At 36.4% G+C, this 15,529-nt stretch overlaps 1 protein-coding gene across 3 annotated transcripts; it reads left to right on the top strand.

Annotated features, from left to right (window-relative positions):
* The first annotated feature begins 11,426 nt into the window (after nt 1-11,426).
* Nucleotides 11,427-14,823, top strand: LOC113290180 (WEB family protein At1g75720-like). Of its 3 annotated transcripts, XM_026539736.1 has the most exons (3): nt 11,427-11,731; nt 12,770-12,901; nt 13,858-14,823. In XM_026539736.1, the coding sequence occupies exons 1-3, from the start codon at nt 11,576-11,578 to the stop codon at nt 14,413-14,415; spliced, it is 846 nt and encodes a 281-aa protein (XP_026395521.1). In that variant the 5' UTR covers nt 11,427-11,575; the 3' UTR covers nt 14,416-14,823. The 3 variants fall into 3 exon arrangements, with proteins under 3 accessions (XP_026395521.1, XP_026395535.1, XP_026395529.1); XM_026539750.1 differs by lacking the exon at nt 12,770-12,901 and having other exon boundaries at nt 13,864-14,823; XM_026539744.1 differs by lacking the exon at nt 12,770-12,901.
* Nucleotides 14,824-15,529: the final 706 nt, after the last annotated feature.

Raw genomic sequence — 15,529 nt, 5'->3', positions numbered from 1 at the left:
TTCGACAAAGGGTAGAATTGTAAAACTATACTCCGGATTCGGCAACCGAGTATTGAGACTCATGTCTCTCATTAAAGCATGAAAGCTCATGTCATAAATCTCTGACTGAGAAGGCTATCTCTCAGAGTACGTGTAAATGTGTAGTCTCTCAGCTGAGGCCACGACACATCTCATGAATACTGAGCAATTTCAGTAATTATTCCAGATCCGACAATCGGATGAGTATCGAGACTCTTGTCTCTGTGCATGAAAGATCATGCCACCTATGATGGAGAAAGTCTCTCAGAGAAGATGAAGATGTGCAGGCTCTCAGTTGAGGCCACGACACATCTCATACTGTATAGAATCGAAAGATTGGGCGGCTTCTAGACAGCATGTCTGCTAGTGTAGAGCGACAACGTCTTCGGGATGTAACCAGATTTTCCCCGACTATGCAAGAGGAATATGAAACTCCAGCAAGTTCATATTGCTCAACCCTCAGATAATTAATGCTCCTAGACAGGAAGCCCTTCTAGTATAGAGCCAACAATTAATTATCTTAAATCGTCTGAATATCCAGCAATATTCTACGAGCCATCGTCTGAATATCCAACAATACTCTACGAGTCGTCAATTAATCGCCTGAATATCCAGCAATATTCTACGATTCCTCGTTATATTTCATTACTTCAATCTTTGGTTCTTCCCAGAAGAATTCCACAGGTTAGTAATAAATATTCAAAGAAACAGGCATCTGAGCATCGAATAAGCCCTGACAAAAATGGTGCAAGTGTAATTAGCAGATAATGCACAGACGAGCATTTTGAATGGACGAACGAGCATTTCAAAAATACGAACGAACGAGGAACCTATGCAAAATAGGAAGGGAAAATAATAATAATAAAAGCGCCAGGGGACTAGGCTCACCAGCCGTCCAGTCATGTCGTGACTAGTCCCGCGCCCAATTTTATATTTTATCATATTTTTACTATTTTCACGATCTCATGAAAATCCTCTTGTTCGGGAAAATTTCCTTTATTTCAAAGAAATTATCTAAATCACATGATTTTATCAAAAATAATAAAATTAGGGAAAGGTGTCGCGGGACCGAGCACCAGCCGGCCATGTCTTGGCCTTGGCCGGTCCCACACCTCACGTCCCATTATTTTATTATTTCTTCTCAAATTATGAAAATTCCTTGATTTTATGAATTTTCCCTAAAATCATGAAAATTATCTAATTTCATGTATTTTTATCTAAATCACATGATTGTATCAAAAATAATAAAATTAGGGAAAGGTGTCGCGGGACCGCCGGCCAGCCGGTCATTCCTTGGGACCCGCGCCCACTGGCCGGCCGGCCATGCCACGGCCATTGCCGGTCCCACACTCCCATTCCCTATTTTATATTTTAATTTATGTCTCTCATCTCATGGAAGTTCCCTAATTTCGCTAAACTCTCCAGTTTCATGGAATTTCCCTTAAATCAGAGAAAATACATAAAATCACATAAAACTGGGAAAAACATGTGGGACCGCGTGTCAGCCGGCCGACCATTCCCTAGCCGTGGCCGGTCCCAAACCTTGTAATTCCTTGTTTTATTTATTATTTTCATCATCTCATGTATTTTTGCCGGTTTCAGCAAAACCATGGATTTTGCATATTTTCTCCAAATGTTGCTCAAACGTGCGCAAGAAAATATCAAAATTCTCAGGACTGAAGCGTGAACATTATGGTGACATGGGCACATCCCCTTGACCGACCAAGGGTGACCCTGAGGCTTGCAAACAGTTGGTCCCGCGTGTTTTAATGATTTTAACCTAATTTACTCAACTGCTCATATTAGGTTCAAACTCTTTCCAAACAATTGGAAGTTTGCTCAAATGGCCATCTACTGGTCCCACGGCCATCAAGATACGGTCCCATGACCTCTTGGACGGTCCCTACTATTTTCCATAAAACAAGGTTTTATGATTTGTCGCTCACACGAGCATTATTTCAGTAAATGATTAAACCAACATTTAATCATTCTTTTACCAACTGGTCCCCAAGAGACTTTGGTATTTTTGCTCATTCGAGCATCTGGGCGATATATGGTGAAACCGTCATCCCATGTAGCCGGTCTTATATGATTTTCAATAAATCATTATCTCGGTTAAATTAGGGTTTTGAATCCAGAGCTCTGCAGAAACGTAATTCTGAGCAGATTCGAACACTCTGATAATTTTATGTTGATTCCATGATTAACATTCGTATTTATTTTGCTCGACACAGCAGTCAGTAACTTAAATTAATATTTTACTTGGTCCAGCTACCAACAATTCATTAAAAGAACGATATTTGTTCAAACAAGCAATATTTGCTCGAACTAGCAATATTCGCTCGAACCGGCAATATTTACTCAATTAACAATATTCGCTCAGACTAGCAATATTTGCTCAAATCAAAGAATATTGGTTCAACTACCAATATTCAACAATTTAGCAACACAGTTTTGCTCGTCTTAGGTTATGATGATACCTCGTCTCAGCAGACACGTTAAATTCATGAGTTTTGAAACATTTACTCACACATGTTCAACTCAGTGCTACATGGACTCATCGTCCCATAAAGTCAGCAACTGACTCCAAAATCACGAGATTTCAATCGTGTCACATGGGGGGATACTAACTAGGATTTTGGTCTGGCGGTCTACGGCACGTGTGTTCACCCATGATGAGAATGTGAGCAAGTCGTTCAATCAGTTGGAAGAGTCAGCAAAGTAGTGGGTGGAAAGTTAACCAAGTCTCCGCACAATGAGTAATTGGTTTTAACACGATTTCCCCATTTCCCATTCTCTGATTCCAGCAACTGTCACACTTCATGGGATCATGGTGTTTTCAACTCCGGCATTATAAAATGTCCCTGAATCCTGATTGAAAAGAGAGAAGTTTTCGAACAATCGAAGAACATTCGCCAAAACGAGCAATTTCTCATAAAAGTTCATACAGACAATCTTTCGTCTATACGAACTCACAGGAATTACTCTCAATTGAGCAAAATTCAATCATTCAGAGCATTTTCACGCTGAATTCACAACACACCTACAATCTCAGATCACCATTGATCTCACGCATTTTTCAGCTTTCCTCCTATAGATCAATCCATCTTCTCTTGTGACCGAATTGACTCTGGAACTGTCATTGTTCTTGGTTTAGGCCGGGGTCTTACAGATTGATCTCTCGAACTTAAAGCACTCCCTTCTTGCAGTGCATCTGTGTGAGGTTCAACATTTCGCTCGGTTCAAGGAGTCTCCACACGGTCGACTCTTCAATTCCGTAAAAACCAGTAAATCGTTTTTCCCCACTCACAGATTGGCGACCACAGTGGGAGATTAATTTCTCGGTTGCAATCTCACGATTTCACAAGGATGGTTGGTCTTAGGAATGACTCAACAACTCCAGATCCCAACCAGAATCTCTCGAATGGTAATGTCTCTCACACTCCTTCGAACAATTCTGGTTACAATGAATTATCATATTTTACAACTCTATTTATCTCCGTTGAACCGATGGATGGAGAAATCCCAATCTTGGCTGAATTGGAACGAAGACAAGAAGACTTGTCAAGAAACGTGGACCGGCTGAAAAGGGCAGTCGATAGCCTGCTCACTTGTCTGGTACACGTGATGAGGATTTTATGAGCATAAGTACACCTACTTAACCTACTCACATCATAATCAATTGTCCGGTCTTGTACAGTTCATCAAATACACCATACTTCCTATAACTCGTGAGTATTCAAGTTGTGAAACTCCATTACCCTTATTCTTTTTGAGTCTACAACAAGGATCATATGGAGTATGATCAGGTTTACAAAAATGATTGAATTTTCTAAGTACAGATTAAACATAATGAGATTGACTAAGACTATAACCGTTAGAATTTATTCTAATTTTCATCCCTAAGATTACATCTGCGGGGCCTAAGTCTTTCATGTCAAAGTTCTCATTTAGCATGCTCTTAGTGGAATTAATTACATCCATGTTTGTACCAAGTATAAGCATATCATCAACATACAAGCTTACAATCACACATGCATCATTCACAAGTTTAGTATAGACACACTTGTCAGATTCATTGATTTTAAAACCACTAGAAAACATTACATGATCAAAATTTTCATGCCATTGTTTAGGTGCTTGTTTCAATCCATACAATGATTTTTTCAGTTTATAAACTTTGTTTTCACAACCTTTCACTACAAAGCCCTCAGGTTGTTCCATGTAAATTTCTTCATCTAATTCACCATTTAGAAAAGCTGTCTTTACATCTATTTGATGTATCTCTAGGTTATGAACCGCAGCTATAACAATTAACATCCTAATGGAAGTAATTATCGTAACGGGTGAGTAAGTATCAAAGAAATATACACCTTCTTGTTGTTTATAGCCTTTAGCTACCAACCTAGCCTTGTATTTTTGAACAATTCCATCTATGTTACGTTTCCTCCTAAAGATCCATTTACATCCTATGGCCTTACACCCTGGAGGTAAATCTACTATCTCCCACGTATCATTCTCTTTGATGGATTCCATTACGCATATTTCACATTTGTGTTCCTTTTCCAGACTAAATTTGGGTATGCAGCCACATTATCCAGTTTATGCATTGACTTATAATTTACATGTCCAAGTCTACCATGCCAAACATTCAAAGACTCACAAACATAAGCATAAGAATCATCATTATTCATTACAGCAGAGTTTACATTAAGCTTATACAGACCCTAAGTCTTATAACCGATGCCTAAAAAATCACTGCCCTTAGTTACGACAAGTTTTCCTGATTCATTTAATATTTTAAGTCTTTTACCAACTTCAACAGAAAAAGGTACAATATTCTTGCTTGCATATGCTCGTAACATGAAAAGTTCATTCAATGTGAGAATGTTACAGATATGAGCTTCTGCTCGACCTTTCCATTTTAGGCAACCTCTGTCGCAAATGAGTTACTCATACAGAGTTTCTCGACATCCCTTATTCTCTGATAAGAGGTGAACATGTCTTCATTTCAACAAACATGCTTAGTGGCTCCAGAGTCCGCCCCAATCTCTCACATAGGTTATCATGCCACTAAACTCGTTCTAGTTTGTTTCAACTAAATTATCATTAAATTTCTACTTATTAATGTTTTTATGTTGTCTACACATTACTGCCGTATGACCAGGAAATTTACAAACATAACAATCTCCCTTAATTAAAGTAATGCCAAATTCAGGTTTACGAAACATACCTTTCTCGTGAAGACTACGCTTAGAGTCGTGTTTGATGTTCTCACCGTTGTCATCTTTGGAAGACTTGTGTTCATCCACATGCGCCTGTTAGCCATGTCCCTTTTCAGTTTCATGTCACAAACTTCTTTTATTATCTGACTAGGCCAATCACCTAATACACCACATCTCACAAACCTTAATTCCGAATCGGAAAATAAAATATGAGTTTTGAAGGTAACTTATATATCTACAAACTTCGTTTGAATCACCATTTCAAAAAACTCATGGTTACCCTATAAAACCCAATTTAGTCAACAACAAAAATTTTCTCGTCAGAATTTTTCAGGAACGTTTCTCTGTTTTGTAAAATATCAAAAAAAAATACTTTTACAACTCCAAAAATTTTGAAATTTTTTGAGGGATACTCTCAATATGTCTAATACAGTAGGTCAAAAGGGTTCATCAAAATTCCTTCTAGGTTGAGAAATAAGTTAGAAATTCTACAGCTGACCCAAAAATTCATTTTTTGTTTTTCACTCCGCAAACAACATCCATGATTGTTGGGTGCAATAAAAAACAAGGAACAATCAAATAAACAAAATTTATTGATACTTAGCTCCTTTATAATGGAAGTGATCAGTTTGATCAAACGGATGAGCTCCCCAGAAAATTTTGCAGGCCTTTTCAACATCGTTCTTACCCATTGTTACAGACAGAAAAGAACTATCGTGTTAAGATTGTTGCAACTGTAACAATAAAATACTCAAATAAAAATGTTAGAAGTAAATTCCTGGAAAGCTTAAAAGAAACACTCAATGGACAGAAAATAGAGGACAGAGTCACGTGTTCAACACGCTGTCCTTAACTTGATAGTTCACCAGTACGATAGTTCAAGAATGAGCGATGCCTATACCCTGTGGTAAAGTCGTATCCAGGATAAATTTGCCCGTTGCAAGTACTATAAGCACTATAGAAATTTTCCCACTCTTTCGAACTCAACAGCAATGGCACAAGGAATATAAAAAACCACACAGAGGGAGAGAGACGAAAATAAGAAGGATAGTAGATTCTTCTGGACACATTTTGGAATGAAGAATTCTAGTCCCTTTTATAGGTAGAAATGATAGAGGTGAAATCAATGCACATTAATGTGCGAAATTATGTTGCATGATGTCGACATAAATCAGTCATAAAATAGTCAAAAAACGGTAAGAAATAATGTCGTCATTTATGCACATAAAAACGTTATGAAATATTTTTGGTAAGAAAATAAAATCTCCCATGTCACACGCCGCCCACATTGAAGACAAAATTTAATTTGAGTTTAAATTCGTATAAGAAATAATTCAAAAGTAATTTTGCCAAAAAGATAAGTCTTGGTTGACATACGTCCATGGCGTAAGCACGAGCCCGAGCCATAATCCCAAGCCTTAGTGAAAACAAATATATTTTGCCCCACCCGTTCCACCCACATTGTTAATTATCCATAATGGATTAGTTAAATAGTGGAACTCCTCTTTAGTTGTACCCTATATAGGACTAAAGGTCATATTTCATTCACTCATAAGAAAATGAGCAAAGTACTCGTAGAGACTTAAAGGTCCTAAATTCCATTCCCACCAAGAATATAAAACCAACAAATAAAACTCATTTTCTCCAACAATAAAAACTACACAAAATTGGTCAAAAAGACCAAAACAAACATTTTCTGGGTGAAACGGACTGCTAGGTTTAGATACTGTTTATATGGACATTAAACAGAAAAATACTGTTCATTTAGCCAAAAAGGATATTTGACCCGGGAAAATAAAAACCAAAAAATATCAATCACCTAAAATACCCCTTAACTGCCAAATGCGACCATTGAACCATGGAAAAGCGCCAGTTCTTTTGCCTGACTGATTACATAAAAACTTGACCAAAATCTAGTCTTCTAGCTTGTCTTTCAAACTGAACTTGGTCTCTTGTAAACAACATCTTCACACACGACTGCATTCCTTGTAATCAACAACATCATAACCATTTAATCTTCAATCCCCTGTAACTCCAGCTGCCACAACTCCACTAGACACCAAGAATAAGAAGAAAATCCTTGTTCTTCACCACCTTATATCACCGGTTCTCAGACTCGAACCATTATCCATCTGCAGCTGTACTGAAACCTTCTCATTCTGCGACAACATCATCACAACTGCCAATTTCAGAGACCCATTTGTAGCTTCTTGCCTGCTATCTCAGTATCACCAGCTTCTTTATTATAGCTACCAGCTGCATTTCATTTACACATTTCCTTCAATTGCCTCAGTTCAGCTTCACAGTAAACACCATCATCTTCTCTGGCCAACAACTGCAATCTCAGTCCATGCATTATCATAACAACCTGCCATTGCATGTACCTGCATCTTCTTGTCAATCTCTGCTCAAATCTCTGCAATATCTCCTAACATTCATCTTTCATGCTCCAACTCCAATGCTTGGCCTGCAATTCATACGCAATCTTCATCCATCAACACAGAGAATCCCATTTACTCCATTTTTGTCCAAATCTCACACAGCTCTAGACACTGCATTCGATAGCACATTCATTTACAGCCTCAACTTCATAATCAGCCATTACAACTCCGTTCAGACCATTAGCTGCAGAACATTTCTTGTTCACCTGCAACATCACATTTCCATTGCAGACTAAAAACCCATTTTAACCACCACTGAAACTTCACAAAACTGCAGCCACTACTACTCCTTGTTCTTGATATCACTACCTACAAACTCAGTTCAAATCCCACCTGAACCTCAATACCACCAGTTTACAGCCTAAGCCAACCTGCATCAACTCCATCACCATCTTCACTGTGTTCAAGAGCCAGCCACATCAATACAGATTCTTAACAATCCAGACCTATAGTTCAATAGCAACATCAAGACAACAAATTTCAGAAACCCATCTTCATTGAATCTGAACCAAATCTGTTCTTAATTCATCATCATAATCTTCCAGCAACAACAACTCAACCTCGAATTCATCTGTTTATCAGCAAGAACAACATCTTCTTAGTCTCAGTTTCAACTGCAACCAAGCTCGGTCCAATCCTGCAGCCGCACCTTCAAAACGAGATGAAACTGATTTCATCCAGCATATTCCGATGAAAATACAATTATATCATAGTCTATAACTAGATGAAATTAGTTTTCATCCTGCATATTTTGACAAAAAAACAATTATATTATAGTTTACAACTAGATGAAATTGGTTTCATCCTGAGTATTCTTACGAAATTAAGGTATATCAATATGTAAGTTATATGAAACTGGTTTCATCCTGCACATTTGGCGAAAATACAGCTATATGAAAGTTTACAACTAGATGAAATTGGTTTCTAGTTGAGTATTCTGACGAAAATGGTATATCAATGAATAAATTATATGAAACTAGTTTTCATCCTGAGTATTTTGACGAAAACGTAATTATATCACAGACTATAACTAGATGAAACCAGTTTCATCCTAGTATAACATGGATGAAAATAATTTTAGGTCAATCCAAAACAGGATGATACTAGTTTTATCCTAGTATAACATGGATGAAAATAATTTCAGGTCAATCCAAAACAGGATGATACTGGTTTCATCCTAGTATAACATGGATGAAAATAATTTCAGGTCAATCCAAAACAGGATGATACTGGTTTCATCCTAGTATAAAATGGATAAAAGCAATTTCAGGTCAATCCAGATTTTACACAAGCTTAACCCAGATGAAACTAATTACATACAAACAAAATTCAATGAATTTTAAAATGGATTTTACAAAAGTTAAACCAATAGGATCAAGAAACTTACCAGTGAAATTGATGGAAGAAAATTTTTAACGCTCAACACCACCATTGCATTCAATCGGAAGCAGCTTCAAACCCCCGTTTCCTATGTTGAGTCAAACCCTGAATTTCAAGTTCATAACCTCACTGCAAGCCATCACAGATCCAACCTCAAAACCATTACAATTTCGTTTCAGATTCAACAGCAGCATCTGCTTCTCCTCCTTATATCCCATCTGCTTCTCAATCTTCCATTGTTGTAACTAAGTTCAGTCACATATCAATTTCTGCAACTTCATCTTCTTGAACTCAATCGGCCATTAAACCCATCAACTACACAGTCTCGAATCAATTTAATTGTGGAAGCTCTCAGATCGCGGATTCACAGATCGAACCCATCTTAATTTCATCCTCTCTATCTTCGGAAACCCTTATCAATTCACAATTTCTTCATCTGATTTACCCGAAGAAGCAAACCCTAACTCCATTCATTCACTGCAACTCTCAATTTCATAATCCAAATTCGAGTCAACCCATTACTGATTCTCGATCTTAGCCATCATACCCATCACGTCGACCACCATCTTCTCTGCCCATCAAATCTCTCAATTCTCGATCTCACAGAAGCAACAACAACCATGACTGAAACGGTGGTGGTGGAGAAACAGAAGATCGAGAGCATAAGAAGAAAGAATGGAAATGGTGGAGATCTGGAGAGGGGTAATTGGGTCAGTTTCAATTAAAAATATTTCTATGTCCATTTGACCCAGGCTAAATCCTAACTGTCCATTTAGCCCAGGAAACACACAATTTTGGTTATATAGTCCATTTTCTGTAAAAACTAAGGGTGTACACAGTGAAAAACTCTCAATCTCTATTTTAATATATTGGTGTAAAAAGAAATTGTTTAAAGAAATAGATCATGTTTACTATTATTTTGTACATATAACAAGTCATTTGTCCATCCATCATTGCGTAAAATCTAATTTGCTCGTCCACATGGCACGAGAAATAAACAAACTAACCTTATTCCACCGGCTTTGCTATGCTTGGCGTTACTCTAGTGATCTCGTGACTTTAAACCCAAGGTTCAGCAATCACCAAACACCACCAACGCCAATACAACAAGTAAACAACACTAGGATAGTGAAAGGCAACTTAAATGCTTATAAAAAAAACATCCTTGGGATTTAGGCATTTTAAATCCCACAGTAAGGTGTCCCAAAAAAGGAATAAGGCAACCGAAATAGACTATTCAACTGTTCTAACTTCTAACACTTGAATTTATCGACATTGACCAAGCAACTTCTTCCACTTCCTCATAATCACACTTTGATGTGATTTAAATATCATCATGTTTTTTTTTAAGGCGCACTAATAACTAACTAGTGAATAACATCCCCAATAAGTAAACAATATAACAATCTCTTGTATTTTGTCTCACGCATTGCACCAAACTAACTATAGCTCCCATTTGATGTGTACACTTCGCCAAGTTGTGTAGACAGTAGACCCATAGCTCCCTTTCGTTGGCCCCAACTTTTTACTCTGTTGCTGTATACTTTCTACTGATGATTCCTTAATCATACGAAATGTTTAATACCGTAATATGTATTTGACCACAGTGTTACTGTGTCAGTGAGTAACACAACTACATTTTGTAACCGACCTTGCTACAACTGGGACAATGGGAGCTTGTCCAGACTTCGGACACGACGTGGCACAATCTAAACGGTAGAGAGGAAAATGACTCTAGCATCGAGATTGGTAATGGGGTGAAGAGAGGAAAGATCAAAGGCCTGGATTCGTTGTCCCAAGATTGGCCCATGTTAATTGTCCTAATTCTAGCATTTTCCATTTTGTAACAAAGAATGGTAAGCCTCCAACTACGAGGTCAGCTGCTCCCACTTATCAACTGGCTTTCAAATCCTATTTTCATATTATTTCCATAAGATTATTTCTCGATTAACTTTGTTGCTTTTATAATTATTTTTCTACCTTTGTTTTGTCACCTTTTACCTTGGATTCTGGTTTCGCTCCTGGCTGGATATAACATTATTTGTATTTCTCCCTCTTTAAAATGGATTTGTTTTGCTTAGGAGTATAAATCCATGTAGAGAGTAAGCGAACTAATTTTGATACAAGTCAATTTAGTGAATTAGGTGACTAGTCTTGTTCCTTTAACCGTTTGTTAAATATACACTTCCTATTAAATCTAGACCCTCGGATGAGTAGAGACAGTATCTCCACCGCCCGATTTTAACGAATTCAAGTGAAGTGGACGCGAAGAAAAGAAGCCAACTTCTGCCAACCCCATCTTGATCTTCTTTAATATCTAAACTCCTCTTTTCATTTTAAACAACTTAACAAATCTCTCCCTTTCAATCCTGTTCTCTCTTTCTTATGTAGCTTCTCCCTATATATATATAAACTTTTATCTGAAACATATAGAGCAAATCAAGACAAGTATCGATCATCATCGATCACCAGAGTGCATATTTTCCAATAGCTATTATAGAGCTATTAGCAATGGATTCTAGTAGTGATGAAGGAACAACGGTTATCATGAGGAGACCACGATCAGAGATTGATACCAGTGCTCCATTCCGATCAGTCAAAGAGGCTGTCATGTTATTTGGCGAGAGAGTTTTAGTTGGTGAAGTCTATGCCAACAAACTCAAAGAGGTTTGTACATCTAATTTGTCAATAAACTATATAGCAATCTTTTGAGATTTATTGTACTGATTCTTAAAATTAATGCGGCTGAAGTTTTGAGGCGTATAGTTAGTTGGCTGATCATATTTGGACATGTACATAGGAATTAATTAAAACAAACATTTCTAATTTAGTTAGTTCATGTAATATATTGAATTTCGATATTACTTTCATGAACCAAACCGCAGAAAACATTATGAAACCAATGGAAAAGCATGCAAATTAATACATACTTCATATCCTAAGTATACTGCGTACAAAGGAAATCTATCTAGCTATAAACTAGCCAATTAGGCTCATTCGTTTATGGGAGATTATGCCCATTGACAAGCCCCTTGCAGCATTCGCCGTTTTTACAAACATGTAAGTATATCTTTTTTTTTTCTTTAAAACTAACATGTAATGTAAGTGTATCTTGGTCGAGTACTTTGCTGATTATATGAGAATAAAATTGGTTAAAAACTTAAAATATAACGTTGCTTCTAGTTGAGTACATTCCTGTGGTTGAGCTATCCTTACTCCACAACGCCTAGTGGCTAGTAAAGCTGCAGACTTTTGTTACTTTTTACGTGTAATTTATGCGCCCTTCACACCGTTCTCTTCTTTTTATTGTTCTTTTGTTTAAGCGGGTGGGAATCAAATTGCACTGCCTTGGGATTTAAATATGGAAAATAACATCATTGAAAATAACTTCTAGTAGTAACTTCTATAACTCCATATCCAATCATTTTTAATAATGGCTAAAATACACCTAACTTGATTAGTGATAATTATGATTAACTAAACTAATGACGATTAGTGTACAAATTTAAGATTAATGATTCTACTAATTTTCTGGAAATCAAAATATTGTCTTATAAAAAAAAAATTCTCTTTTTCCTTTTAGATTCAATAAGACAGATTTTGAATTTTTTAAAGACACTAAAAAAAACCTCATACTTGACTCCCAATAACAATTTTGTTGATTCAATACCGATAAAAATCGAGAAAAATCTGGTTTTTTTGCAGTTACAGTTGGAAAATATTGTTGACCCAGCCGCAAATAACAGTTTACGGCTCAGAATTGAAACGATCTCAGCCGTAAATTACAATCACGGCCAGGAAATGAAGAACTCCCGACCGATTTTTTTCTCTTTTTTCGTAAGTATCAGAAAGAGTAACCCAAGCCGAAAGCTCAACTTACGGTTGGGAAACCTAGCCGAAAAAGGCATTTTCGGTTGGGAAATCCTAACCGATACTCAACCTCTATTTTTCTTTTTCTTTTCTGTGATTATTAGAATTGTTTACGTCTAGGAATTCATAACCGTAAACATCATCTTACAGATGTAAATTTTAATTTCCCCAACCGTAAACCAAATTACGACTAGGATTTCCTATTCTCTCATACGTAATATGTGACTTACGGTTGGAAAACTAAGAACTCCCAATCGTAAATATTTTCAAAATTATTTATTTTTTAACTCTAATTTAACCGAATTGAGTTTTTTTGGCTATCAAAAACAAAAATTGATGATGGTTTTTCTTTTCCTGTTTATGATCATCACTTTCATCGCGATGCGATGGAGAAGAAGAAAAGAGGAAGAATAACAATAAATTTAGGTTTTCTTTATGATCATCATCTCCATCATGATTAAATTATGAGCATCACCTTCATAATGATTTATGATTTATACGAGAAGGAGAAGATAATAAATTTAGTTTTTTTAATCATCTTCATCATGATAAAATTATGATCACGATCATAATCATGATGTATGAATGAGAAGAGAAGGAGAAGAAGAGAATGATAAATTGTTTTTTTCTTTTTTTTTGTTCACCATGATAAAATTATGATCATCATCTCCATCATGATCTATGATCTATGAATGAGAAGAAAAAGAGAATGTTAGGTTGTTTTTTTAAGTGAATAGTGAGATTTTGGTTTATTTTAGGGCAAGGGTATTTTTGACATCTGGTATATTTTAGGTCCCCATGTCAACTTTTTGGATAGTGGAATCAATTGAAGCCCCCAAAATCCAAAGGGGTGAAGCCCCGATAATAGTGCAGTTGTTATGAAATAATGATGATAGCTAATGTTTGGGCTTTATTGTTATTAGTTACAGGGTGCAGCTGCAACAATCCACAATGACAGCACTAATCATGGCTCGTCCAAGCTTGGGACCGTAACCGCTGAGCTACAAGAGACAAAGCAGAGCCTCCAAAAAGCAAGAGAAGAAGGAATGTTAATGGCAAATAGTCTTACTTCACTACAAGAAGAACTCGAACAAACAAGAAAAGAACTTCAAAAATTGAAAGTAATAGAAAATGATTTCATTGAGAAACAATGGATAGAATCCGAGGATATCAAAGATATAAGGTTCATCGATATTAAGCCAACAACAAATGTTGAAGTCGAAAAAACACAAAGAATTAATGTAGAAGAACAAGATGATGAGCAGTTTGAGCTGCAAAAGAAGAGATACGTAAAGTTTGCGAGTCCTCCGTCATTGACTCAAGTCATATGCAGTCCTGGTGAAGCTGGTAATGTACTAGAGAGAAGCCCGTCTTTGCAAAAGAAGAAGAAGCCACTAATCCCACTAATAGGTGGAATGTTTTCTAAGAAGAAAACCAATCATCAACAAGCGGTCTATCCAAAGAGTACAAGAGCTCTCTGATTTTATCTTAGATTTGTTTGTGTGTGTGTATTCGCGAGCATCTACATATAAATTGAGGATTTCACAAATAAGGGTCTCCTCAAGCAAGGATGGATCCAAGAAGGCTAAATTTTCTTATAAGGCCCGGGCTAGAAGTCTTGGTGGAGTAGAATTTATTCTTTTTTGGCTTGTGGACTGGGAAGACTACCCGGACTAAAGCCTCCTTTAGCCCAGTTATAAGTCCGTCAGTGTCCTCAAGGGCTTGACATTTTATTAATCTTGAACCTTCCATGATACGGTAAAATATATAATGTATCTAGTTGATGAATTTCCAAAAAACTGTCGCATTGAAACTTTTGTGTTATTCTGAACTTTTGATAATTCATTATAATTCTTAAAAATAAACTGTTAGAATATATAAATGAAAGTTTGGCCTCCATTATCCATTACCCAAGAGATATTACATTGTAATTCTTAAAAATAAACTGTTAGAATATATGAATGAAAGTTTGGCCTCCATTATCCATTGCCCAAGAAATATTACACATGATGTACACCGATTGTTATAAAAACTAACACTAGATGACTGTTATGGTAGTAGAGGTCGAAAAGCGATGAACCTATCATCAATATTTATTGTTTTGAATGGCATGTTATGAAAATTAGATTTAACTGTCAATACTTATGTAAAATTGTGTGTAGAAAAAATATGCATAAAATTGTGCAAACTTCTCTTAGAAAATCTCTTAAATAAATACTCAAGTATTGAGAGTTCTCCGTTCTCCAATGCGCATCAAAACATGTTATAAGCATCCAAAATAAATAAAATTCATTTGCACGGTAAGAGGCCGACTAAAAACGATAACAATGGATGGGCTGAGTAAATTTCTTTGTTAACATATTTTAAGTTTAGATGTGTTAACATAGTCCAAAAACCGAAGGAAGTGGAATGCAAAGGGGAGGAGCAAGCCAAGTAAGTGGATTGTGTTTTTTTATATAGAAGGAGGATTCCCTCACATTTTTATTTTCACACTACATCTCACACATTGGACATTATTTTTGTGAATAAAAAAAAAACAGTTACGAATTTGAAGCTAATATTTTGGGATATGTTCCTCTTATAAAGATCTATGTT

This window comes from Papaver somniferum, chromosome 1 (assembly GCF_003573695.1).
Source record: "Papaver somniferum cultivar HN1 chromosome 1, ASM357369v1, whole genome shotgun sequence".
Taxonomy (NCBI): Eukaryota; Viridiplantae; Streptophyta; class Magnoliopsida; order Ranunculales; family Papaveraceae; genus Papaver; species Papaver somniferum.
Note: the sequence above shows the minus strand (reverse complement) of the source record. Positions and strands in the feature narration are given on the sequence as shown.

Bases quoted from the DNA above. Each gene is read 5' to 3' on its own strand.
- LOC113290180 (XM_026539736.1), top strand. From the start codon at position 11,576: ATGGATTCTAGTAGTGATGAAGGAACAACGGTTATCATGAGGAGACCA. The intron at 11,732-12,769 runs GTTTGTACATCT...GTTTTTTTGCAG, and splicing joins ATGCCAACAAACTCAAAGAG to TTACAGTTGGAAAATATTGT. The intron at 12,902-13,857 runs GTAAGTATCAGA...TATTGTTATTAG, and splicing joins CGATTTTTTTCTCTTTTTTC to TTACAGGGTGCAGCTGCAAC.